Source organism: Chionomys nivalis, chromosome 4, assembly GCF_950005125.1.
Source record: "Chionomys nivalis chromosome 4, mChiNiv1.1, whole genome shotgun sequence".
Taxonomy (NCBI): Eukaryota; Metazoa; Chordata; class Mammalia; order Rodentia; family Cricetidae; genus Chionomys; species Chionomys nivalis.
The window spans coordinates 61,107,003-61,132,589 of record NC_080089.1 but is presented as its reverse complement, the minus strand read 5'-3'; the positions used below and the strand labels follow the sequence as shown (position 1 = coordinate 61,132,589).

Sequence of the window (25,587 nt, the reverse complement as noted above, 5' to 3'; positions counted from 1 at the left end):
TGGCCCTGCCTGGGTCTCAAGGCTGTTGTTTCTTCCGCAGGCTCCGCCATTGCCTACTCTGCATACACGTTCCCTGATGCACTGATCTGCAGTACCTTCCATGAATGCTACGTAGCCCTGGCCGTGCTGAACACCATTCTCAGCACTGGTCTCTCCTGCTACTCCAGGTACTGGGCACTATGATCTTAGGTGGGAACCGGGGAGGACCTAGCATGCGTCCCCATAGGAAACGCCCAATAGAGAAGCTCTAGGAGCCTGGCTCCAGGTAGAACCCCTGTTATCCGATGTACTGGTTACTTTACTCATTGCTACTGACAAAAGCATCAGAAAGGAAGAAGGGTCTTCTCTGGCTCACAGTTGAAGGGTATAGTCCATCAAGGCAGGAAGTCATGGTAGCCGGGGCTGGAGGCAGCTGGTCACATTGCGTTTGCAGTCAGGTAGCAGGGGGATGGATGTTGCCGCCAGCTAGCTTGATCCTTTTCCTTCACTTCAAGACCCCACTTTACAGCATGATGTCACCCACAGTTAGGGTGAGTCTTCAGTTAATCAAATCTAGAAACTTCTGCATCAGCCTGCCCCCATTCAAGATTCATCTCCATGCCTGGGTATCCCTTGGGCAGCCCCTCTACCCTTTGGAAAAGCCCACCTATGACCCAATGCTCTGAAATTCTCTGTAGCTTAAACAAGAGTGTCCCTACACTACAATTTTTTTTTTAATCTTATAGCTGGCTTTACTGCTTAGGCAAGTCACCATGTGTCTTCCTTGAACTTCAACTCGTTCAACATTGTTCCCTTCTGGATAGAAGATGTAGGTCATGTGCCTAGGATGATACATGCCCTCTGTGAGGGTCAAGCCTGGCAGAGAGGGGTCCTCATAGTCAGGCAGTCCTTCACTCAGAGTGATGGGGGACATGTTGTCGCTAGGTACCTGTGATGGTGGGGGATGCCTCATCTCTAGGTACCTGTGATGATAAAGGATGCATCATCGCTAGGTACCTGTGATGGTGGGGGATGCCTCATTGCTAGGTACCTGTGATGGTGAGGGATGCCTCATCGCTAGGTACCTGTGATGGTGAGGGATGCCTCATCGCTAGGTACCTGTGATGGTGGGGGATGCCTCATCGCTAGGTACCTGTGATGGTGGGGGATGTGTCATCGCTAGGTACCTGTGATGGTGGGGGATGCGTCATCGCTAGGTACCTGTGATGGTGGGGGATGCCTCATCGCTAGGTACCTGTGATGGTGGGGGATGCCTCATCGCTAGGTACCTGTGATGGGGGATGCCTCATCGCTAGGTACCTGTGATGGTGGGGGATGCCTCATCGCTAGGTACCTGCGATGGTGGGGGATGCCTCATCGCTAGGTACCTGTGTTGGGGGATAAAGAGTATTCCAAAGTGGCCACAAGTCACAGCCAGCTCCCAATCCTGCTATCCTTTTTCCTTTCAAGCAAGACTCTGTGGGGTGGAGCGTGAGCAGTGTTGTCATGGGGATGGCTGTGCCAGTTGAAACTGTTCTTTGCAGGAGTGAATTGTCTGAAATCACAGGCTCCCTGGGTCGCTTAGGAAACCTTCCAGATGATTATGGTCAGGTGACAGTCCCATCTAGATAGTACCACCATGCCAGAAGTAGCAAGTCAGGAGAGGCACCTGGGTTGCATGTGTGTCCCCTGTATCTCCAACTGCACTATACCCCCTCCAGGGAGAAGCAGGCAGAGTAGGGGGTTCTTCTTTGGGATGGTTATGGTTCGTTTCCTCTGGGTGACACCCAGGTTTCAGGGGAAGCTGCCAAACTGGTTTTTGTTTTTTAAATGTGGGAGGATAGATTTTTGTACATTAGAAAGGTTCACCCCAGCTTGCCCTCCATTTTCCAGGATATTTGAGAAGGGTATGAGGCAGATGGGGTTTATCCCCTGGGGGTGAAAGCGCCTTGCATTGTGTCCACCCTGGATTTTGTATGGTTGGGGATGGGAAGGGTCTCTTGTCTTTGTGGAAATCACAGAATTCCCTGACAGCTAGGAATTCCTGTAGAGCCAGGAAAGAAAATCCCTTGTCCTGGGTTGCTATGTCCTAATTCCAGGAGGAGTTAAGTTGTGTGGGATACAACATCTGCACCAGGGTGGAAATCTAGGGTAGCACTGATGGTGGAGGGGGTTGGGTCCCCATCTTGGATGAATCAATGTGCAAGCATGGTAAGAGCCATGTTTACAGCACAGAGATGCAGTGTACCTAAGCGATCTTTCCTCTGGCTGCCTGGGCTCCTAGGTAGGCCTGGACACCCCTGAATCTGGTCTTTGGGTCCGTTACTGCCCTGTAGCTGGTTTCTAAGCACCTTGTGGCTTTGGTATTTAGAACTGGAATCGGAGGGGACAAACACTGTGGGTAGTGGGGGTTGGGACAGCTCATGGGTGTGAAAGATACAATCCCTGTGATTAATAGGACAAAGCTGATTTCCCAGGGGCTCACAGTGCAGCGTATGAGGACATTTGCTGCCTTTTAAATTAATTGAGTTTTTGAAAGCTCCTGACCGACCACCTGTTAGCCACCAGGGTATATTGCTTTCTGCTAGCTCAGAGTCCTCCTTGATCATACAGGCTCAGTGTTGGGTGTTGTGGATTCAGCAAGCCTGATGTATTTGGATGGTGTTTGGCACTGGCCCAGGAGTGTTTTGTGCCCCCATGTTTTGGGACTTCTCTCCTTGACTATGACACAATTTGTTTCTGATGATCCTGAGGGCACATCTGGGGCTATCGTCCCCACTCACCTGACCAGTGTTCCTCAAAGGCTGCCTGGGCTCTGGGAACCCATGTGAAAAGTTGACACCCCTAGCAGAGTGAGATCTTGCCTAAAGAGGATCAGGTAGGTGCAGGAAAGGCAGAATGCTCTCTCTCTCTCTCTCTCTCTCTCTCTCTCTCTCTCTCTCTCTCCCCAACACATGCACGCACGCACACACACACACACACACACACACACCAAAGAGTCTGAAAGGCACTTTCATTGCTCTGTGAAGCAGAACAGAGAGCAGAGGAAACAGGCCATGTCAGTGACATGCACTTGGATACACAGGGCCTTGAGAGGTTGGCTTAGGACTGAGAGGGAGCCAGTGACAGCCCTGAAGCTGGAGATAAGAGAGGGCCTTTGGGGCAGAGCAAACAACCTGGGCAAGGATGGTAGTGTGTGGGAGTGGAGGGCCCAGGAACAGCAGCAGCAAGGCACTGGAGGGTGGGAGGGAGGATGGCTAGAGAGGGCCCGAGGGCCAGCTCGGAAGTGTAGTGCTCTCTCAGAGGACCACTCTTGGCCCTTTGGGAACAGCAACCTCCTGGGCTGCTGTTTTTGGGCTCAGCTTCCTCTCCACAAGACCTTTGAGCTATGTCACCAGTAGCCATGTGGGGGGTCCTCTCATGCTGCCGCACTTGAGAGGGGGGCTCAGCACTTTGCTTTGTGAAGGATAGTCAGTGCCCCAACACGATCCCTTCTTGACCCTGCCCTCAGCTGGCAGCCAGCGAGCTGTCCTTGCTCTCTTTGCCTCATGCCTCCTGTCACCATAGATCTTCCTTTCAGCAAGCCTGTCCGGCCATCGAGTTTTGTTTGGTTTAGTGTTTGGATAGCGGGTCCCACTGTCCAGCCCTGGCTGCTCTGATACTCATTATGTAGCCTACCCCTCCCCCCTTCCGCTCTGGTACAGGCAGCCACCACCTCTCCCAGCTTTCATCCAAAAATTTTGTTTTGCAAAGTCACTGAGGTCAGTATGGTGAGCATCACAAAGTAATCTGGGCTGGAGGAATAGTCCCTCAGTATGCAGAGTGATAAACGTCAGCTTCAAAAGGACCGGGGTCAGAGCTGGGGCAGTGGTTCAGCAGACGAAGTTCTGGGGACTGTGACACCCCAGCCAGATGGCAGAGGTGCTGCCAGGGCTATGAAAGTGTTCCCCTTCCTGTGAGTCTCCAAACTAGGATAAAACCCACACACAATAGAAGACAACACACACACAACTGTGTACTTTAGCAATTGAATAACTTCCAATTAACTGCTTGCATCAACCATTAGTTTTGGCATTTAGGTTGCCAAGATTTATTGACGCTGATCTTAAGGGAGGCTTCTTCCCCAATCCAGTGTTTCCTGCACTGCTTCCTGGACAGAGCTCTCAATCCCTAGGTGGGAAAGCCAGCTGTGCTTTGGCATCTCTGGCCAAGGCCTTCAGAAATCTCTGGCTGTGGCGACATCCTGTGGTTGGATGTGGAATTGCACCTTTGGAGTGGTTTCTGTCTTCTGTGGCTAAGAGCTTTTTTGTTTTGTTTTTGTCTCTGTTGCTTTCTTTTCTCCTATTCTGCTTCTTTTTCTCACCCTGTAGACTCAGCTTTGTTGCTGGAGAGGCTGATTCGTTTGCCTCCGGAGGAAGCACATTTTCAGGCCTGGTGACATGTGGTCTCAAGTCGCAGGAAACCGGTGCTTTGGGGGGCAGCCCTCGCCAAGTCAGAGCCAGGTTTTCTTCCTGTGTAAGTGGCCACAAGGAGCACTCGTTAGGAGTGAGCCTGTCCTGGACACGGCAGAAGCATAAGGGACTGGTTGCGATTGGACGGCTTCTGCTGGGGTTGTGGCAATGTGTTTCCTTTGGCCCCTGGGGGAAGAAAGACAGAGACTGGGGCTATCAGAGGCAGAGGGACAATGTGACGCTCGGGGGAACAGATACCTTGGGCTAGAGCCTAACTGTGTCTGTTCTCAGTTTCTTCTGGGACTGTCGCCCAGAGCCCGTTTCTCCTGCTTTGACCCTCTGCTCCATCATAGCTCCATCAAACAGGAAGTGGTTTGTTTGCTTTTCCGAGCTACGTTTAGTACTGGGGCCTCATTTGAGGGAGGGATAGGTCACACACAGCTTTAGAGGCAACCTGCCATATCACCATGGTCCTGATGTGTCCAATCTGTGTTGGAACCTGGTGTGTCCCTATGAAACCACAGCCCACTGCCTTCTTTCTAGTGTTGTGGCACAGTCAAAAAGGTAATTGAGTTTTTTTTTTTTTTACATAGAATCTCCTATAGCCCAGATTGACCTCAAGTTCACTATATAAAATACATTAAAAATGCCTTTGAACTTCTGGTCCTCCTGACCTCAGATTCACTATATAGAATATATTAAATGTATTTAATATAAAATGTTTAATATATAAAATATACTAAAATGCCTTTGAGCTTCTGATCCTTCTGACTTGCCCTCCAAGTGCTGGAATCACGGGCATGTGCCACCATGTATAGGTCATGAGTGCCGGGGAGGGAACCTGGGGCTTCCTGTGTGCCAGCTAGACAGGCGCTCCACCAGCTGAGCTACATCTCCAGCCCCAGAGCTGCAGTTTTGTGTGGATGCCTTGCTCAACCCTAACCTGATACCCAGTCTGGGTGTCTCTGGTGCTGAACTCCCAGGTCTAAAGCTGTTACCCCTCGCTAGGTCTCCAGAGAGGTGGGGATCTGTCCAGGAGGTCCGGCCTCCTCCTAAATAGTGAGGATTCTGTCTTTGCTCTGGGAGCAGTAGGAAAGCTCATGGGGGGAGAGAGACAGGCCCTCTGCACATTCACTTTCCCCAGGCCAGTGTTCCTGTGCTGATATAAATATTCTAGAAACTTCTCTGGGTAATCTAGCGCCCTCTTGAGCCCAGGTCTTTGTATGGCACCAAATGGGTGGTTCTAGTTGTTTGGGTGCATCTCTGCTTCTGTATAAAGTGTGATCTGGGGTCTGTGCTTGAGAGACCCCTCCCTGTCTTGGTGGGACCTTCTAAAACCTCTCTGCTGTTAAATCTCCTCTGACCTTTGCAGGTTTCTGCCTGAAGACACCCCACCCCCCGTCTTGGGTTGCACCCATTACATTTCATGCTCTCAGGACAAGTTTCTCCTTCTTGTTGAAGTTCTGTCGTTTCCAGCAGTGTAGGATGCGTGAGAGAGGCTAGTGGAGAAGCTGAGGTCCACAGGAGGCCATGTAAAAACGCTTGTTGATGACCCATGCGCTCATGTGTGAGTTCCTAAACAGCCTTCGTTTCCTCCCTGACTTCAGGTTTCTTGAACTCCAGAAGCCCCGGCTCTGTAAGCTGCTCCGGGTCCTCGCCTTTGCCTACCCCTACACCTGGGACTCACTTCCCATCTTCTACCGGGTAAGGACATGGATACATACATCTCTTCTCTTCCTGTCAGCAATGCCAGGGGCTTCGTTGTCTTCTGAGCTCTGAGAGAGTCATAACACCCCAGTGGGTTTTGGGAGACCCATAGGAGTCGAGACTTGGGTGTTGCAGTTAGAGATAGTGTGAACACAGAGGCCAGACAAGCTGACTAGGGCTTTAGGAACAACCACAGAGACCTGGGCAAGTGTCTTAGTTAGGGTTTCTATTGCTGTGAAGAGACACCCTGACCATGGCAACTCCTATAAAGGAAAACATTTAATTGGCACTGATGTACAGCTCAGAGGTTTAGTCCACTATTGTCATGGCAGAACATGGCAGCATGCAGGCAGACATGGTGCTGGAGAAGGAGCTGAGAGCTCTACCTCTTCATCTGCAGGCAACAGGAAGTGAAGTTTGAGCCACACTGGGTGTAGCTTGAGCATATGAGACCTTAAAGTCCATCACCACAGCAATCCATTTCCTCCAATAAGGCTATGTCTACTCCAGCAAGGCCACACCTCCTAATGGTGCCACTCCCTATGACCGAGCATTCATACACACGAGTCTGTGGGGGCCATTCCACCACAAGGCAGACAGCCTGGAGTTTGGTCATCATCGCTATGGGAAAAGGCCAATACATGCATGGCTGTATATTATCAGTAACATCATCGCTATGGGAAAAGGCCAATACATGCATGACTGTATATTATCGGTAACATAGGGTGTTGCTGAAGGAAAAGGCGGGGATAAAAGTCTTAAAAGGATAGATGGTAATGAGGCTGAGAGTACAATGGCAGGGAGCTGAGGTCAGAGAACAGGACAAGAAGGAAAGAGACTCACTTGCAGGACACATGGGCCCTGTGTCTCTATGGATGGTTACTTGTTGTGTGATTTGGGCAGGACACACACCCTTTCTGAGCCTGGGTTTCCTCATCTGTGAATGAGGCTAACATCTGCTTCTGCGTAGGAGCTGATGAGGATTCCTGGATATAATGAATCTTAAAGGGTCAGCATTACCTTGTGCGTACACATCTCCCAGAGGCAGTGTGAGGCCCAAGTGGCAGGGGTGAGGCTACAGGGTAGGGAAGAGTTTTACTTGCTGCACTGGTTTTGCCTGTATTTCCTTGAGTGGGTCTACAGGACAGTGGGGGACGGGAGTGCAACTCAGAACTCTGGCTGCTTCCTGGAGGGAGCTTGTTCAGGGGCACACGGGGAACTTCAGCTGAAAGCAGTCCCCAGTTACGCAGATTTCATGCTGTGCAATGCTATCTGGAGGCTGTGCGAGAGGATAGGGCATAGGACAGGGGTGATTGTATCAGTACCAGGATGGCCCTGCCTGGATTCCAGCCTTCGCTTCACTGACTACTGGCCGTTTGCAAGTCAGTTTCAGGCTCACTTTCCTTGTGCGCAAAACTGGGAAGTGGAGTCTGCCCGAAGGTCCTAGGGGCCAGAGGAAACGCATCCCCACAACCCCAGCAGAAGCTGTCCGACTGCAGCATGTCCCATCTGAGGCATAGAGATGGCTGGCCTGGTGCCTCTAGTAAGGATAAGCTACTTTTGTTATTTATAAAACTAATAATAATTAAAAAAAACCCTCTGCTTAGCCTTGAAGCAATATAGTGGTCATACACTGAGGGGTGGTTGATGCTGGGAATGAGTCTAAGGTCTTCTGTGTGCTAGGCAAGGGCTCGCATAGAGCTATATCCCCAGCCCCTTATTGATTGATTGATTTTGAGACAAGATCTCACTAGATTGCTCAAACTGCCCTTCAACTAACTTGATAGCCTAGATGGGTCTTAACTTCCAGAATTTCTGCCTTAGGGAGTGAGTTCAAGCTTGAGTCACCAAGCTAGGCCAAATGGTGATTCTTTTTGATGATGCAGAAAGGCTTCCAAGCCTTTTTTTTTTAAAGATTTTTTTTCCTGTCACATTTATTTCTTTTGTGTGCACATGTCCGTCCCCCACCACATGTGAGTCACAGCAAGCGCATGGACATCAGGGGACAACTGGTGGGAGCCAGTTCTCTCCTTCCACTACGTGGGTCCAGGGGTTTGAACTCAGGTCATCAGGCTTGGTGACAAGGGACTTTACCCACTGAGCTATGCTGCCAGATTGCCTCTAAACCTTGATTGATGCCTTCATTATAAGGCTCAGTTCTTTAGCTCTGCAACTGGAGTCAGGACAGATAGGACCATTCCTCTGTGCTTGCATTCTGTCCTCAGAAATCAGCAATATCTAATAGAATCTTTCTTCTTTTATCTCTTTCTTTCCTTCCTTCCTTCCTTCTTCTTCTTCTTCTTCTTCTTCTTCTTCTTCTTCTTCTTCTTCTTCTTCTTCTTCTTCTTCTTCTTCTTCTTCTTCTTCTTCTTCTTCTTCTTCTTCTTCTTCTTCTTCTTCTTCTTCTTCGTTTGTTTAGCTCTGGCTGTCCTGGAACTTGCTCTGTAAACCAGGCTGGTCTTGAACTTGGAGGTCTGCCTGCCTCTGCCTCCCAAGTGCTGGAATTAGAGGCGTGCGCCACCTACTGCTCATCTCTATCGGGCCTCTTCTCTTCTATCTCCCTTCCTCTCCTCCCCACACTTCCCTTGTTCAGGCCATGATCCTGAGGAGGCAAGGCCTGGGCCTGAGGAGCTTGTGCTGGTGTGCTGAGAGGTGTAGGTTGGAGAAAGACCTACCATCTGGCTTATCAAGGTCTTTTGCTTTGTTTTGTTTTTCCAAACACCTGCAGCTCTTCCTGTTCCCAGGAGAGAGTTCAAGAAATGAAGCCATCTTGTATCACCAGAAGCACATGGTCATGACCCTCCTGGCCTCTTTCTTGTACTCTGCTCACCTGCCGGAGCGACTGGCTCCTGGACGCTTTGACTACATCGGTGAGTGGGGTGGGGCAGGGGTAGGGGTGACCCTGAACCAGGGGGTGACTCTCAGCTGGGGTGGGGAGATCCTTGACAATGTAATGTGTATACAGCCACCAGGCAGGGGACCTGGGGAGGAGTGACCCTAGAGGGAGTCACCCAGGCATAGGGCATGGTGAGTGACAGGGACAGCAGTGACCTATATCTTGACCGAAGCCATCATTTGTGTTGCTACTGCACTGCCAGAGACAGGGAGGATGGGAACAGGTAGGTGCAGGACCCTGAAGCATTCCAGTGAGCAACCATAATGTTGGCACCCGGAGTCTGACTTCCCAGTACAGTATGAACATGGGTGGGGGCAGCCACAGAGAGGAAGAGGGAAGATGGGCTTGCTAGTGACTGAGGTCCCAGACAGCAGGCAGCTTACAGAGGACAGTCTGTCTTAAACATGGTGAGCGGAGGGCCTTGGGTCTTGTGGAGCTGCGGGTCCCAGGTGTATCCCTGACCGAGGCCGCAACTTCTGCACCCAAACTCAGACCTCCTGACCCAAGAACTCCAAAGCTGGGGCAAGGCCAGCAGCACTCACTGAGGTCATGTGACACTCAAGGAAGCTAAGTATGACTTGAGAGGGCACGTGATCGCCAGCGGTGTCAGAGCACAGGAGCTCCTAGCTGCTGCAGTGTTCCCTTCCGCTTTCTCCAGAGCAGGATGGGTGGGGTCCTTTAAGGGTTTATTTTGGTTTAGCTTTGAGGGTGTACCCCACCATGAAAGGGAAGGCATGGTGGCAGAGCGGGAAGCAGCAGGTCATTTTGTGTCCATAGTCAGGAAGGGGAGAGAGAGAGAGAGAGACTGGTGCTCTCGGGGCTTGCATTCTTTGTTTCTGGCCCAGGACCCCAGCCCATGGAATGGCAGGCCTTCTCACCTAGTTGGCCCAGTGTAGAAACTCCCTCACAGACACACGCAGAGACTTCAGTTGACCATATTAGCCATCACAGCCCCTTTGGGTGGCTTCTGTAGGAGGGGACAAGCCTTTGGCACAAAAGTTTCTTAACTAGATACTATGAGACTCAAAAAGTCAGTTACTGTCCCCACCACAGCAAGCACCTGGGTCCTCCCCTAGCCACTTTTGCCCCTGCCTGGAGCATCCTCTCCACTCACTTTAGAGATGGAGCCAGATAGGCTCTGTGATCTGATTAGAGCCTCTTTCCTCTTTGTCCTACTAGAAGGGACTGCCTCCAGCGAAATTCTTAGAGCACTTATTCTAGAGAGAACAGGATCAGAGGCCAGGAGCTAGAGGTCCCAGGCCTCTGCCTAGCACCCAGCGACACCTGTGGATGAGAGCTGGGGACCACAGTGGCGGGCAGGGGCGCGGCACAGACTGGGCCATTATTTTGCCAGCCCTCTGGCTTCTCCACGTTTTATTTATTCATTTAGTCCCATTTAGTCCTGTCCTCTCAGGCCTAAAGATACACAGCAGAAAACCGCCTGTGTGATAGGGGAGGGTGCTTTCCTGGCCTTGGTTAGCTCTGGCCTACAGGAAATTCCCGAGACCTGGTAGGTGGCTTAGTTGGTGCCACTCTTCCCGGTGGGGCCCTTTCAGATGCTCCCATTGCTGGTGGCACAGCTGCTGCTCATCTCTCTAATGGAAACGGGTTTAGTGAATGGTGCCGAGTCAGGGATCTGTTTTTGGCACCGTGTCACAGCTGCGGCAGACGCCACTTGCCTGCACCACACTCATTCGGAGTGTTGGGTACAGCCCTCCACTAAGGCTGGGTGCCATCTACTCACCTTCCTCCCGGGACAGATGCTGGGGCTGAAGGGAAGCAGCAGGCTTGCTTGCTAGAGTTCAAAAATCCTGATTCTGCTCCTGCCAGAAGTGGAGGTGCTGTGGTCAGGCGCCCCCTAGAGCCTGAAATGGGTTTTGCGGTGCCGTACTGAACTTTTCATGCATTGTTTTTTTTTTTAATTTCATGTTAATTTATTTCATGAGTTTGTGTGTGATGCTTCGGGCAGTTAGAGGTCAAAGGACCACTAGCAGGAACAAGTTCTCACTTTCTACCACGTGGGTCCAGGGTATTGAACTCAAGTGGTCAGGCTTGATGGAAGGTGCCTTTCCCACAGAGCCTTCTCTCTCTCTCTCTCTCTCTCTCTCTCTCTCTCTCTCTCTCTCTCTCTCTCTCTCTCTCTCTCTCTCTCTCTCTCTCTCTCTCTCTCACCCTTTTTATAAACTTTTGTTTAGATAGGATCTCAATACGTAGTGGAGGGTGGCCTTCAACTCATGTAGCCCAAACTGGGCTTGAACTCATGACCTTTCTGTCCCTGCTTAAAGAGTGCTGAGTACAAGAAGCTACCACCGTACCTGGATATAGGTATCTGGAGAAGTCTTATTTAACAGCCATGCTGTATTGGTTTCTTAGGCCTGCAGTTCCCACAAAGGGAAGAACTGCATGCAAGTGTGACTGGCCTGCACAACAGAGCACTGTTTTCTCCCACTCAGCAGGCTGACAGTCTGAGATGTAGTTGTCAGTAGGATGCTGTCTTCGTACTTCCCTTGGCCTTGGTACCTTTCCACGGTCTTCATGGGATTCTTCCTCAGTATAGATCATGTCCAGTGGATTAGGGCCCACCCCAGTGACCTCACTGAAACTTAACTGTCTCTCCAAAGAGGGCCACAGGTTGGACTTCAGCATGTAAACGGCTCAGAGGCAGTTCAGTCGTGAAGAGCACCATCTTCTCGTCCTGCTTTCTGTGTCATTTCCCTAAGCCTGGACCTTTCCTCATGGCCCTGCCTACTTCTGCCCCTCCTGCTTGGGCTCCTGCCCACTTGATTGTGCAGTTGGTGAGCTCAGTCCAGCATGGCATCCTGGAGCGAGAGCTCCTGGTAATGTCTCTAATTAGCCAGAAGTTGAGGCAAGAAGTGGTGGCGCACACCTTTAATCCCAGCACTTAGGAGGCAGAGGCAGGCGGATCTCTGTAAGTTCGAGACCAGCCTGGTCTACAAGAGCTAGTTCCAGGACAGGCTCCAAAACCACAGAGAAACCCTGTCTCGAAAAACCAAAAAAAAAAAGAACACTTGGGAAGGGACGGATGGAAAACTCTGGCTCTTCCAGTGCAGCAGAAGTCAGAACTGAAGCCCTGGAAGAGCAGGGTGCCCACATTTTCACTTGGAAAAGGGGGCTGATGGATAAGGTGCTTTAGAGAAAGAATTTTGCTCATCTAACCTTCCTAGTTTTCTCATATTAATTTCTAAGAATAAATATAGTAAGGAGTTATATTAGGCCAGATTCTCTAGAACAGAACTCTGTATGTATATATGTATGTATATGTGTATGTATGTATGTATATATATATATATATACACACACACACATACACACACATATGATATAGGGCTTACTAGGTTGGAGTTTGGGTAGTCCAACAGTGGCTGACAGCCTGCAAGAGAGGCAGAGAAGCTGCTGGGTGCTCAATCTACAAAGCTGGATGCATGAGTAGTTCAAAACTGGGTCTATGGGCCTGATAGTCGCCTGTGGAGCTGGCAGTCAGTCCACACTGGAAGGCTGAAGAAGCTGGAGTCCTGATGGCAGAGGACGGTGGCAACAGCAAGAGATGCATTTGCTGAGGAGGGAGGCAGGGGACACCGCTTCAGTTACAAATAACTTCACTGGAAGATGCCGCTCCCTTAGAAGGCAGACCTACCCCTTGGTTAATTCTCTCTGGAAACACACACACACACACACGGGGAGATGTCTCCTAGACTGACTCTGAACCCCAACAAGTGCACAATTAAGACCAGCTACCACAAGTATGTTTGACTATCTACTACCACACTGTCAAGTCACAAATCAATGTTGCTTCCAGCAGCTGGGGACAGGCACACCTGTGGTCCCAGTGCTTTGAAGGCTGGAACAAGAGGCCCATGGTAGTTAGTTCTAAAGCTAGCCTGAGCTCCACAGCAAGAAACTGTCACAAATACGAACCAAAAACAATGATGTGTAATTCCTCTAGTATATGCACCAAAGTGCAAATTCATTTGGGACATGTCGACCATTCCAGTATAAAACCTTCTGCCCAGGCAGGGAGAATTCCCATTTCTACCCTCTGCTATAGCTTCATCTATTCTCAACATTTTTAAGTTTTAAAATTTTTTTGTATGTGTTCATATTAATGTGTGTGTGTGTGTGTGTGTGTGTGTGTGTGAGAGAGAGAGAGAGAGAGAGAGAGAGAGAGAGAGAGAGTGCATGTGTCTGCAGTCCGCGGCTAGAGGAAGATGTCAGGAGCCTGTCATTCTTTATCATTTTCTGTCTTATTGCCTTAATCTCTCACTGAACCAGTAGCTTGGCTGAAAACCAGCAAACGCCAGCTAGCCTCCTGTGTCCACACAGCACTGGGTTTAGAAGCATGCCTGAGCATGCCCGAGCATGCCCGAGCACGCCTGTCATTTTATACGAGTGCGAGGGATCTGAACTCAAGTTTTCATGTTTGCTTAGCAAACGGTCTTGAGCCATCTCCCAGGTCCTTTCTAAGCATTTATTTCTTTTAAACATAATTTTTATTGATTCTTTGGGAATTTCACATCATAAACCCCAGTCCCACTCATTTTCTAGTCCCTCCATATCCACTCTCACCCCCATAGGGTTCCCCCCCAAAAAATTTTAAAAATTAATTCAAAACAAAACAGAAAAACAACAACAAAAACCCCACTCTGCTCCTCCCATCTTTCGCACACATCTTAGTGGCACTGGGTGCTGCAGTGTGTCACACAGTGTACGCTTTTGTCCATTCCACTTTCCTTGTGCTGACTGTAATGTGTTGCTGGTGTGGTCCAAGCCCTCTGGCTTCTGGTACACCATCAAAACTGGATCCTCACCCAAACTCCCGCCGGATATCCCGTCCCACCATTTCCCCATGTCATGGAGATTCTGCAGCCATGGTTCTGTAGGACCAGTCTCTTCATGGTGTAGGTGCTGGGGCGGGCCAGCTCAAAGCCCTGAATGTGGTCTGCATGGTAGCTGATTTGGTCATTCTGGGCTGCTGGGGCTGCCCCTCAGGTGAGGGGCCAGTTCTTCTATACTGGTGTTGGTAATTAGGGTGGCTCTTCCATACCCATGGTGAAGGGTGGGGCCAGCTCTCTTGTGAGGGTCAGAACTAACTATTCTATGGCAGTAGCCAGCTCTCTTGGGGACAGTGATGAGTGGTGCTGGCTCAGCACGGCCCTTGGGTTTCAGCATGCATAGTTCCTACAGTCCCCTGTGGTATCTTGAGCCAAGGGTCATATCTGGGTCTATGATTCTACCGCAGCCATGGTCAATGCTGATGTCCATGGTTTATGTTAATTCTTGGCAGCAGCTTGGACCCAGATGTCACCATGGCTTTGGGTGGCAGTGTAGGCCACTCAGATAAGTATGGACCAGCTGGAGCATAGCACTCGTACACCAACATGGCCTCAGGTGTCAGGCTAGACCCTGGGCATCCTTTTGGTCTTCAGTGTTAACTGAAGCATGGATAGCAACACAGACCCTGGCTGCAGTAGGGTCATGAACCCAGACATGACCGTCAGCTGCAGCTGTGGTCCTGATAATACCAAGGCGCCAAGTGGCAGCACGGGCCACCTCAGCTCAGCCTGGCCCCTGTGGTGGCACAGTCCTCAGACACCAACATGGCCACAAGTGGTGGCCCACACCCTGGAGCATCAGTGTGGCCTTTGGTGGTAACATGGACCACGGATGTCAACACAGACTGGGTTATCAATTACTCTGCTGGGGTAGGACCATGGCCTTTGGCAGCAGGCCAAGATCAGACGTCACCATGGCACCTACAGTAGCTTGTTTCTGACTACCTTTGCTTCTGCAGTTCCTCCTCTTTCGGCAGCACAGACACCAGTCGTTTTCTCTCTCTCTCCCATTTCTCCACCATTTATTTGCTCATCATAATGGGGTCTGTCTGCCTGGCACTGCAGGCCTGTGGGTGTCTTCAGCCAGTCCGGGTCAGTGACGATCCAGGAGGGCCTGTGGCTGTCTTTCACCGACCTCTCTAAGCATTTCTTAGACGTGAAATTATAAAATAAGTATTGTTATAGAAGCCTGTAATCCCAGCACTCAGGAAGTGGAGACAGGAGGATCAGAAGTTCAAAGTCATCCTCAGCTCAAGTCTGGGCTACCTGGGACCCTGTCTCAGAAAACTATCAGCACTGAAATAAAGAAACAAACAAATAAAATCATATGTGTGATCCCTTGTCTGGCTGCTTGGATTTAGCTATCCCATTTTTAGCATACATATCATAGCCTGCGTCCATACACCTTTTGATTGATGACTTCCGGCACTTAATTTATTCTGAGCATGTGTGTGTATACACGGATGTACACAAGCCAAATGCAGAGGTCAGAGGATAATTCCCAGGGATGTATACTCTCTGAGGGTCCCAGCAGTGACCCTCAGGCTACCAGGCTTGGCAGCAGGAGCCTTCACCCACTGAGCCGTTTCTCTGGTTCGGACTGGTAATCTTGACAACCTTTTGTGTTTTTTCCACAGGTCACAGTCACCAGCTGTTCCATGTGTGCGTGATCCTGGCCACACACTTGCAGATGGAAGCCATCCTGCTGGATAAGACTCTAAGGAAGGAGTGGCTTTTGGCCACCTCCAGACCCTTCTCCTTGCCCCAGATAGCAGCAGCCTTGCTTCTGTGCATTGTCTTCAGCCTCAGCAACATTATTTATTTCTCAGCTGCTCTCTATCGGATCCCTGAGCCTGAATTACATGAAAAGGAAACGTGATTTACAACACGCCAGGCGTCAGTGTTAAGTCACTGGTGTGGTGCCGGCTTACCGTGGCCAAAAGTATTTGTAGTGACTGATGTCTTGACGCTTTTTAATGGGCTCGTATCAAAAAAAGCATCTAACCTGGGGAGAGTTCTCCACACATGCACTGATTCTGTAAGTGTTCTGTAAAAAGGAGAAGAACATGGGCTTAAGTCCTGGACAACGCAACTTATTGAAATACTAAGTTTTAAACTTATTTAAAACGGAGTGTTTAGGAGATGGGGATGCAGCTCAGTTGGTAAATACTTGCCTACAATATACAAAGGCCTGTTTTTGTTTGGTTGGTTTTGGCTGTTTTTATTTGTTTGAGATAAGGTCTCACTATGTAGCTCAGGCTGTCCTGGAATTTACTGTGTAGACCAGGCTGGCTCCTGACTCCTCAGGGCTGAGATTATAGGCATGTGTCATGTACCACTAGACTAAGTCCCTGGTTTTGCTCCTTAGTGAAGCAGGAACCTGACCTGATGGTGCATACCTATAATCCCAGCACCAGAGGAGTAGAATCAGATGACCAGAAGTTCAGATACTTAGTGATTTGAGACCATCCTTGGATACAGGAGATTCTGTCTCTAAAAAAATACAGTTCTCAATTTAAAGTCGAATTAAGCATATTGTCCTGCCCTGCCCCCCCCCCTTTTGCGACATGGTTTTTCTGTAGCTTTGGATTTGGAGCCTGTCCTAGAACTCTGTCTGTACACCAGGCTGGCCTTGAACTCACAGAGACCTGTCTGCCTGCTGGGATTAAAGTCGTGAGCCACCACTGCCTGGCTGCCTTTCTGATTTTTATATTAATGTTTAAAATTAAATTGGCTGCATTTGATAAATTCTGTATAGCTAAACTTCTTCCCCAGATGAGAGATGGGTCAATAATTTAAGAAGCTTGCTGTCAAGCCTGACAACAGGCGTTCGATATCCAGGCCCTGCTGCAAAGTATTCCATAGTGGAGATAAAATGTGTTGACCTCTGGAGCTAAGTGTATCATCTCAACTGGTAGGGCCCCTGTCACCTTTTCAAGCCATGAAGGAGTTGTCTTTGGATATGTCACATGCCTGACACTGTTTAAGCATGCCCAGTATGCTGCCAGACTTAGAATCTGTGCAGAGGGTGTTGAAGATCTCACCAATGGTTCAGTCAAATATCCTGTCTTCGAACTTTCCTGTGAAGGAATCCCCAGGTAAGCCTGTGACATGCATTTCCTGGGGTGAACCTAGGGCTTCTACTTTTCCTACGTTAAATGCAGATTTTGTAGAGAAAATGTGGATAAGATCACATCCACATGAGGACTCCAACACAGGAGGGCAGGGAGCAAAAGCTAAAGACATTTGTTGTGTCTTTCATTTACAGCTTGATCAAAGCTCCAGCACCTGGGGAGATACCATGATTCCAAAGGTGGTTTTCCCAGGGTGAGGCTTGGCCATTGCTCTCCGGATGTGTTGACCCCTGTGATTTCCTCAAATGTGGGGAGACTCGACTGCATAATTTGTGGTAGTGGGGGACTTCATTTGTGCTCTCCTATATGGGGTGGGGGGAGTTTCTGTAACCCGCCATCTATGTGTAAATCCTTGTATTCTTTCCAGAGTTTTCTACTGTCGATAATATTTTTTAAAGTGGTTAAAATAAAAATGAAGTCTTGTGGATCAAATCTAGACTAAAAAGAAGATAAAGCCAGGAGGCTTGAAGGAGAGGCACTCAGGCATGCATGCTGATTTAAAGCTCTCTGTTTCCTGTGTGTGGATGAAATGAGGTCAGCCATCTTCCTGACTGCTGGGTCAGCCTCACATTCAGGATCCATACCTTCCCTACCATATCCCTTCTAGAACAATAAACCCAAATAACCCCCTTCTTAAAGATAATAACATCACACACACCCCCAACAGAACTCTGCTAAGAGCCACAACCTTGTGAATGATCTTGGCAGTCTTACACAAAAAATACTTGTGCAGGGCCGTCTACCAATAGCTGCCTGCCTGCCCTGGGGCCAATGTTGCCCTTGTTATTGATGCTCTGAACCAAATATTACTGTATTCATATGCAACATAGCATCCTTCTCATTTTGCCTTTAAAATATCCCACTATAGGGCTGGGAATGGCTCAGTGGGTTCAGTGTTTACTGTGCAAGCATCAAAGTGAGTTCAGATTCCCCAGTATGCACCATGGAAACCTAGGTGTGGTTCATGTGCCTGTAACCCCAGCACTGGGAACTAACTGGCCAGGTAGTCTATCTAAATGTAGAGGTTTAGTGAGAGGTCCCTTCTCAGCAATGTGGAAGCCATGGAGGTAGACACGGTGATGCCACATGCATCAGCATGGATGAGAGAGTCTTGGCACACTCACCCTTGCCTAGACTCCTAATGTGCATGTAATTTCCCACAGCATGGGTGCAGTCATTGCAGCTCTGTTCTGGATTCATTTATTGTCTTTGGAGAAGCTCTGTTATTTAGGCTCGTGGTATCAAACATGGCAATTCCTTGTTTGTTGCATTAGTAATTAAAGTTCAGGATTTTATAGGGTTTCAGAAGTCCAGAAATGCTGATACAAAGCAAAGTTTAAGAGAAGCCCATCAACCCATGATTTGTACTTGGTAGTGACTTTGGGGGTCATCCATCACAGAGCTGGGTCCCTTTGCCGACTTGGAATACCCTCTGTCCTATACCCTCTCAGGATTAGGCAGCTCAGCCATGTCAATGGCCTTGCCAGTAGCTCACAGTCTCGTTCTTTCATGACAAGGGCCAACATATTTTGGATGTGAGTGGTCAAGAAATATGGTTTGATTATTTTATTATATATTTACTTCTCCCCAGGAAGGGAGACTGATACAATTATATGGGCTGGTAAATTTTGTTACATTAATTACAAACTGCACAATCAATTTTGTTCTTTAATAGCAATGTAACATTGTTAGTGGCATTTTCACAGTCCCAATTTTATGGTGGAAAGAAAAGGTATAAAATTGGACTGGGCATGGGGCTCAGATGGTGGTTTTTGCCTGGCACGCATCAGGCCCTGGCTTTGATACCCAGCACTGCATATACTGGGCATGGTGTTAAATGTCTATGATCCCAGCATTTGGGATATGGGGACAGGAGAGTCACATCATACTCAGCTACACAGTCTGAGGCCAGTCTGAGATTCATTAGGCAACTGAATAATAACTCTAGTTCTGTGTTTCTCAACGTCTTTTGGGGTTGAACAACCCTTTCACAGGTGTTGTCCAAGACTAGCAGAAAACACAGATATTTAGAGTACAATATATAACAGTATCAAAATTATAGTTATGAAGTAACAAAAACAATTTTATAGTTGGGGGGTCACCACAACATGAGGAATTCTATTAAATAAAGGGCCACAGCACTAGGAAGGTTGAGAACCGCTGCTCTAGTTCTAGAGGTTTTGAGGCCTTCTGGTTTCCACGGGCTCTGCATGAACATGATGCAGACATAGCCAAAACACTCACACATATAAAATGAATCTTTAAAAAGCAAATAATACCAACAAAACAGGTATAGTGTTGACACTCTGGAGACAGAAGTGAACAAAACCAAACCTTCCAGGCCTGCTCTTGTGAACATAGCACTAGTAGATAAATCCAGAAAAGATCAGTCCTGTGAAGGAAACAGACCCAGGGTGCTGGGGAGAGAGGTAGCCCACTGAATTGCACAGCCCATCTGATAAGCAACAGCTCAGGAGAGGCTTCATTCAGGGAGGGAAGGAGCCAGGCTGGCTCGCAAGCACTGGACAGACATTTCTGGCCTTGGGGCCAGCGAGGGCTATCTTATTGGAAGGAGAGGAGCCAGGCCATTCCTTCCAGAAATGTTGAAATGCACTTGGGAAGACAATGATGAATTCTGAAGAGGTTCTGAATTTTCTCTGAGAGATTGCCCGAGGGCCTTCTTGTGCTCCTTTCTAAGTGCAGGGAATGCTTGGAGTTTTGTAATAGTACCTCAGGCAAGACACTTCTCAGCTGCCATCTTGTCTGAGCATCAGCTTTCTAGAGCAGGCTTTGCTTTGGCCTCCCTGAAGAATGGATCAAAAGGAGCTCAAAGATACCTTAGTTCATCCTGTAAAAATGTTGCCCAGCCATGTGAAACAAACACTCTCAGGCCTAAGCATGCTGACATATGAGATGCAAGGAGGGAGGGGTGCTGGATACCGGCTATTCAGAAAAATCCTCAGGGGATTCCCGCCTTATGTTGCTAGGAATGGAACCCAGGACCCAGCTCAAAAATTAACCTCACTGTAAGACCTACGAAGAAAAAAAAACAAAACACGTATTTCAAGACCTTTATGCAGTCTTGAGAGATGGCTCACCTATTTAGAGCACTTGCTGCTCTTGCGGAGGACCCAGGTTTGGGTTCTAGCACCTACACAGAAGCTCACAGTAATCTGTAACTCCAGTATCAGAGGATACAGTGCCCTCTTCTGGACTTTGTAGACATGGCATGTACATGGTGCACATACAAACAAACAGGCACACACACACACACACGAAAATAAAAATTAATGTTTGTTGTACGAGGTGATTGGGCAGAGTCCTGCCGCCCAGCTAGCTTAACCCGAGATAATTACACAGAAACTGTATTCATTTAAACACTGCCTGGCCCATTAGTTCTAGCCTCTTATTGGCTAACTCTCACATCTTGATTAAGCCATTTCTAATAATCTGTATGTCACCATGAGGTTGTGGCTTACTGGGAAAGATTCAGCATGTCTGAGTCTGGTGACTCCATGGCAGCTCTCTCTGCCTGCCTCCTTCCCAGCATCCTGTTCTGTCTACTCTGCCCACCTAAGTGCTGCCCTATCAAAAGGCCAAGGCAGTTTTCTTATTCAACCAATGAAAGCAACACATAGAAAGAAGAACCTCCTACACCAAATGTGTAAGGGCATGTTGTCTTTGCAAAGGACCTGAATTTGGTTATCAGCACCCACATTAGGTACTTCACCACCACCTGGAACTGTAGTCCAGGGGATCTGATGTCCTTTTATAGTCTTTTTAGGTACTCATACACACACACACACACACACACACACACACACACACACACACAGTTAAAAATAAATCTTGCAGGGCAGTGGTGGTGCATGCTTTTAATCTTTTAATTCCAGAACTTGGGAGACAGAGGCAGGCAGATTCTGTGAGTTTGAGGCCAACCTGGTCTACGGAGTAAGTTTCAGGACAAGCCAGGGTTACACAGAGAAATCTTGTCTTAACCGCCCCCCCAACAAACAAATCTTGAAACAGATTTTTTTTTAATACTGATTGTACTGTTGATTCCTTCCTAATTGCTACTGCTGGCCTGGAACTTACTATGTGCTGAGATTAAACACATGATTGACCAGGCTTGAGTCAGGTGACTTTTTTATAAAATGGGACATTTATAATCTCTAGCACTTGGGTGTCAAGGGGGAGGAAGATCACCAGTTAGAGGCCAGCTTGAGCTACATAATAACATCCTTATCACAATTTTCTCAGAAACACCTGAGTTAGCGAATTAGCTCAGTAATAATAGCACAGCCTCTGGGTTTTCTTCTCACTGCCCTGGGTGGAGAGGGTGAGAGGTTGCAGGTGGGAGGTTAATAAGCACTATTATAGTCTACTTTTCTTTTCTTTTTTTCACTGAGACAGGATTTTTCTGTAGCTTTGGAGCCTGTCCTGGAACTAGCTCTTGTAGACTAGGCCTCGAACTCACAGAGATCCGCCTGCCTCTGCCTCCCGAGTGCTGGGATTAAAGGCATGCGCCACCACCGCCCGGTCTACTTTTCTTTTTCAAAGTTGCATTTATTTAGTGGGTGGGGGGGCACACGCATGCGGGCCTGTAAACTTGCAGGAATTGCTTCTCTCCATGGGGGTCCTGCAATCAAACCTAGGTCATCTGGCTTGGGGTCAAGATTCATTACAAGTTTAGCCATCTCAGTTTTGAATTCAGAAACATGTTGCCAAGTACAGCAAACATCCCCCCCCACCAGCCTCCACCTTCTGATGCTTAGAACCCCTTCTGCAGCAGTGGGAGACCTGCTCTGCTTAGCCACCCTGCTACAGTGTACTTTCTGACTTGCTCAGTCCCTGAGTGTTTGGAATGCCGTTTGAGAATTACTAAGCCACGCCCGGGTGAGAAGGGGTTGTCCTCACACTTTGCTGTGTGAGTCTGGGGTGATAGTCCAAGCAGTCTAAAACACTGTGTATGCTGTTTCACTTTCTGTGTATGCTATTCATGTGAAATGTGGCTGACGGGACTGGATTTATTTCATGTGAATTTATTATATCGGCCCCTCCACCTGATCAATTCCTTGTTTCTGGAGTATGAAAAAGATAAACATCTAATCTTTCATTGTACAGCTGCCTGGGAACCTGAGCCAGTGTTTCCAAGACAACTATTAACAACCACTCAGGGTGACTGAGGTGTGTCAAATGGGTTTGAGCTGCACAACAGCCCCGTCTCCATTTTCTCTCTTCTCAAATACCCTGAGCTTCAGCAGTTATTGGTGTTTTTACGCCTCCCCCAGCTGGGCTTGCTTACCTGGGCGCCTTAGCTACCTGTAGATTAACCATCAAACGAGTTTGTATTTGAGCAAAACATAGTCCTAAACATCTGTAGTGCCAGTCCCCTCTCAGTGGTGTGCATAATACTCTCTGTTGTAATTTAAAAGGCAGCGCAGCACACAACAGAGCTCACGTGGAGGGTTTTTTTTTTTTAATTGGGGGAAGGGAATGGGAAAGGGGGAAGGGAAGGGGGAAAACAGATAGATCTCTGGGGACAAGAGCAGGAGAAGAGAAGAGAAGAGAAGAGAAGAGAAGAGAAGAGAAGAGAAGAGAAGAGAAGAGAAGAGAAGAGAAGAGAAGAGAAGAGAACATTTGGTCTTAAATAGGATGCCTTCATCAACCCCTCCCCTTGGTGTTCAGGGATACACAGCAGAGGAGGAAGAAAGCTTGTATGAGTCAGAGGAGATGATGACTACAGAAACGGTGTCTTCAGGACTGACACACATCAACTCCTAGAGACTGGCCAGCATCACAGGGTCTACCGGGATACAAGCCGGCTGGGTACCTAATGCCGAGAGGGAAGGAGACAGGCTCTTGCCCCAAAGCAGAAGCTGTCTGCACTTGATACCCACTTGCAAAGGAAAAATTAGTTTCCTCCAACGGAGCCTCCCTGGATATATTAGCCACACTTAAGGTCAGGCCCCACACCCAGCAGTAGATGGCCAACACAAAACGAACTCAATGGTATTTTTGTAGACTTTTGGTCTCATTTTGCTTTGTTTGGGCTTTTTTTTGTCTTCTTGGTCTTTTGTATGTATATGATAGTGTTTTTTTTTGTTTGTTTGCCTGTTTGTTTTCTAAAGAAAAACAGAAAGGGCATGGAGATGGGTGGGTAGGGAAGTCGGGAGGATCTGAGAAGAGTTGAGGGCGGGGAAAAGTAAAATCAGGATATATTGTATAAAATACATTTTTCAATAAATAAATAAATAAGAAAGATGTCCCCCAGATATAGATTGGCCTCTTTTCCATACTTGCCCTGGTCGATATCTCTAATTCTAGAGGGAAATGCAGATCTTCCAGGGCTATGGTGATTGATACTTTTAAGAAAATGAATGAGGCCGGGCGGTGGTGGCGCACGCCTTTAATCCCAGCACTCGGGAGGCAGAGACAGGCGGATCTCTGTGAGTTCGAGACCAGCCTGGTCTACAAGAGCTAGTTCCAGGACAGACTCCAAAACCACAGAGAAACCCTGTCTCAAAAAAACCAAAAAAAAAAAAAATGAATGAGCTAGAGAGCGTTAATATGGACAGGAACAAGGAAGTGAAAACCCAGCCGGAAGAAAAGCAGTAGATGGAGCAAAGGGAGAGCCCCTCCTATGTCCTTCAATGAGAACCTCCATCCAGCCTTTCACACCTCGGGGCCATGCCCACACTGCTAAACGCTGGGCGCGCAACAATACCATCTACCCAGGCTGAGAAGGATAAGCTCAGAGAGGACTCAGTAAACAGGGGCTGTCAGTTGGGAGCTGAATGCTGCAGAAATCAGCAGAGCAAGTGGCAGGCTGCAGGGCAGATCTGCTGACGTGAGGCATCCTCAGAGGAGAGGAAGAACCAGAGACAACAGAGACTTCTGTGAGGGGGCAGATATGTCCCGAGCATGTGTGGTGGAGTAGGGACAGGTGATAGGTGACACGGGACCCCACTGAGGGTCTCAAGCAATGGGTGATGACATCACTCTAGAGTGTCACCTAGGCCTGTGATTTAGAGGAGAGAGGGCTGTCAAATGGAACTGTTTTGAAAGATGGTGGCTGTAGTGATATTTTGTTTGTAATCGAACAAATAAAGCTTGCTTGAAGATCAGATTGCAGAGTTAAGCCACTAGTTAGCCAAAGAGACGAGGCAGTGAAGGCAAACACCTTTAATCTCAGCACTCCGAGACAGAGGCAGATGGATCTCTGTGAGTTCAAGGCCACCCTGGGCTACACGAGATGGAATCTGTCTAAAAGAGAAACAGAGCTCAAACAAAGGTGACCCCAGCACTTGGGATCACACGCTTTTAGTCCCAGCATTAGGGAGGTAAAAACAGGAGTGATATGGCTGGGCTGCAGAGAGCAATATAAAGCAGGGGGAGGCAGGAGCTCAGAGCAGTCTGAGGATTCACAGAGACAGATCGTCCCTTCAGTCTGAACATTGGTAGAAGTAGGAACTCTCTGGTGGCCGACTGCTCTACTTCTCTGTCCTTCAGCTTTTGCTCCTGATAGCTGATTCTGGGTTTTTATTATTAAGATCAATTAGAATTGGTCCTACAGGTGGCTGCAAAGCCTTTTAGGTTGCTATCTGCTTCTGGGAATTTATCCTACCTCTACTTTATAAAAGAGCATGCATGTGTCCAGGTTTATTCATTGTAGCAGTTTGCAAAAGCAAATATTAGAAAGACTAATGCCCAATAACATGGGTATTAAACTACGGATATTAAACGGACTAACCTTATCCAAGCTGGTCCTAAAGGAAGCTTTGAGCAGGGTTTGAGTTGCAGAACGCAGGTGCGGACACATCCTTGAAGATCATCAGCATAGGGGCAAAGATGGAAGCGAGATAGCATCAATTCGTGGAAGACAAGAGTAGGTTCTGGTGGCTGCATAGATTTTATTCATCTTTGAATGCCCAGGAAACATCACAATCAAGAATTTGAAGGTTAGGTGTGTGTAGCTTAGTGGGATAACCTTTGCCTAGCATTTGTGAGGATCTGGGTTTCATCCCCAGCACCACGAAAAGAAAAATACATACATACATACATACATACATACATACATACATAGGAAAGTTCTAGTGGACCCAGAGAAGGAAACTCACGGAAGGTTGACTGTCAAATTGGTGTTGTCTTCAAAATCATCCCAGAGGTTGCACTGCAAGTTTGAGGACAGCGTGGACCACATGAGACCCTTGTCTCATAAGAACAAAATAAATATTAAAAGTAAGATGAAATGTAAACGTATCATTCACTGTAAAAGGACAAAACATAAAATGCAGTATAATGACTTAGATGGTCTGGTGGCCCGGAAACCAGCCGGCCAGAGAGTAGAACACTCCCGGCGGGAACTTTACTTCCTTTGAGGTTCTCGGGACAAAAGCAGGGAGACCTCAGTCTCTGCGTCAGAACCAAACGGCCGGGATTTCCCCTTTTCGGATTTTTCTCCCGTGCAACCCTCCTCTGTCTCAGGCTGTTTTCGTCGGGTTGCTAAGGCGACGAGCGCCCTTGCAGACTGCGCCGGTGCTTCCCGAGGCCCCGCCCCCTCGCCGCAG

The 25,587-nt window shown here is 48.3% G+C and overlaps 1 protein-coding gene and 1 non-coding gene across 2 annotated transcripts in view; both read left to right on the top strand.

Annotated features, from left to right (window-relative positions):
* Positions 1–16,638, top strand: part of Paqr5 (progestin and adipoQ receptor family member 5) — a 77,307-nt gene extending 60,669 nt beyond the window's left edge. The window contains exons 5-8 of the mRNA XM_057767951.1: positions 41–167; positions 6,038–6,134; positions 8,866–9,007; positions 15,521–16,638. Of these exons, the coding sequence (XP_057623934.1) occupies positions 41–167; positions 6,038–6,134; positions 8,866–9,007; positions 15,521–15,762 (608 nt within the window). The 3' untranslated portion in view covers positions 15,763–16,638. The remainder of the gene's footprint in view (positions 1–40; positions 168–6,037; positions 6,135–8,865; positions 9,008–15,520) is intronic.
* A 521-nt stretch (positions 16,639–17,159) lies between these two features.
* LOC130874037 (U1 spliceosomal RNA) lies at positions 17,160–17,324 on the top strand. The gene has a single exon (XR_009057083.1). It is a non-coding gene; the product is annotated as a U1 spliceosomal RNA (small nuclear RNA).
* The last annotated feature ends 8,263 nt before the right edge of the window (positions 17,325–25,587 follow it).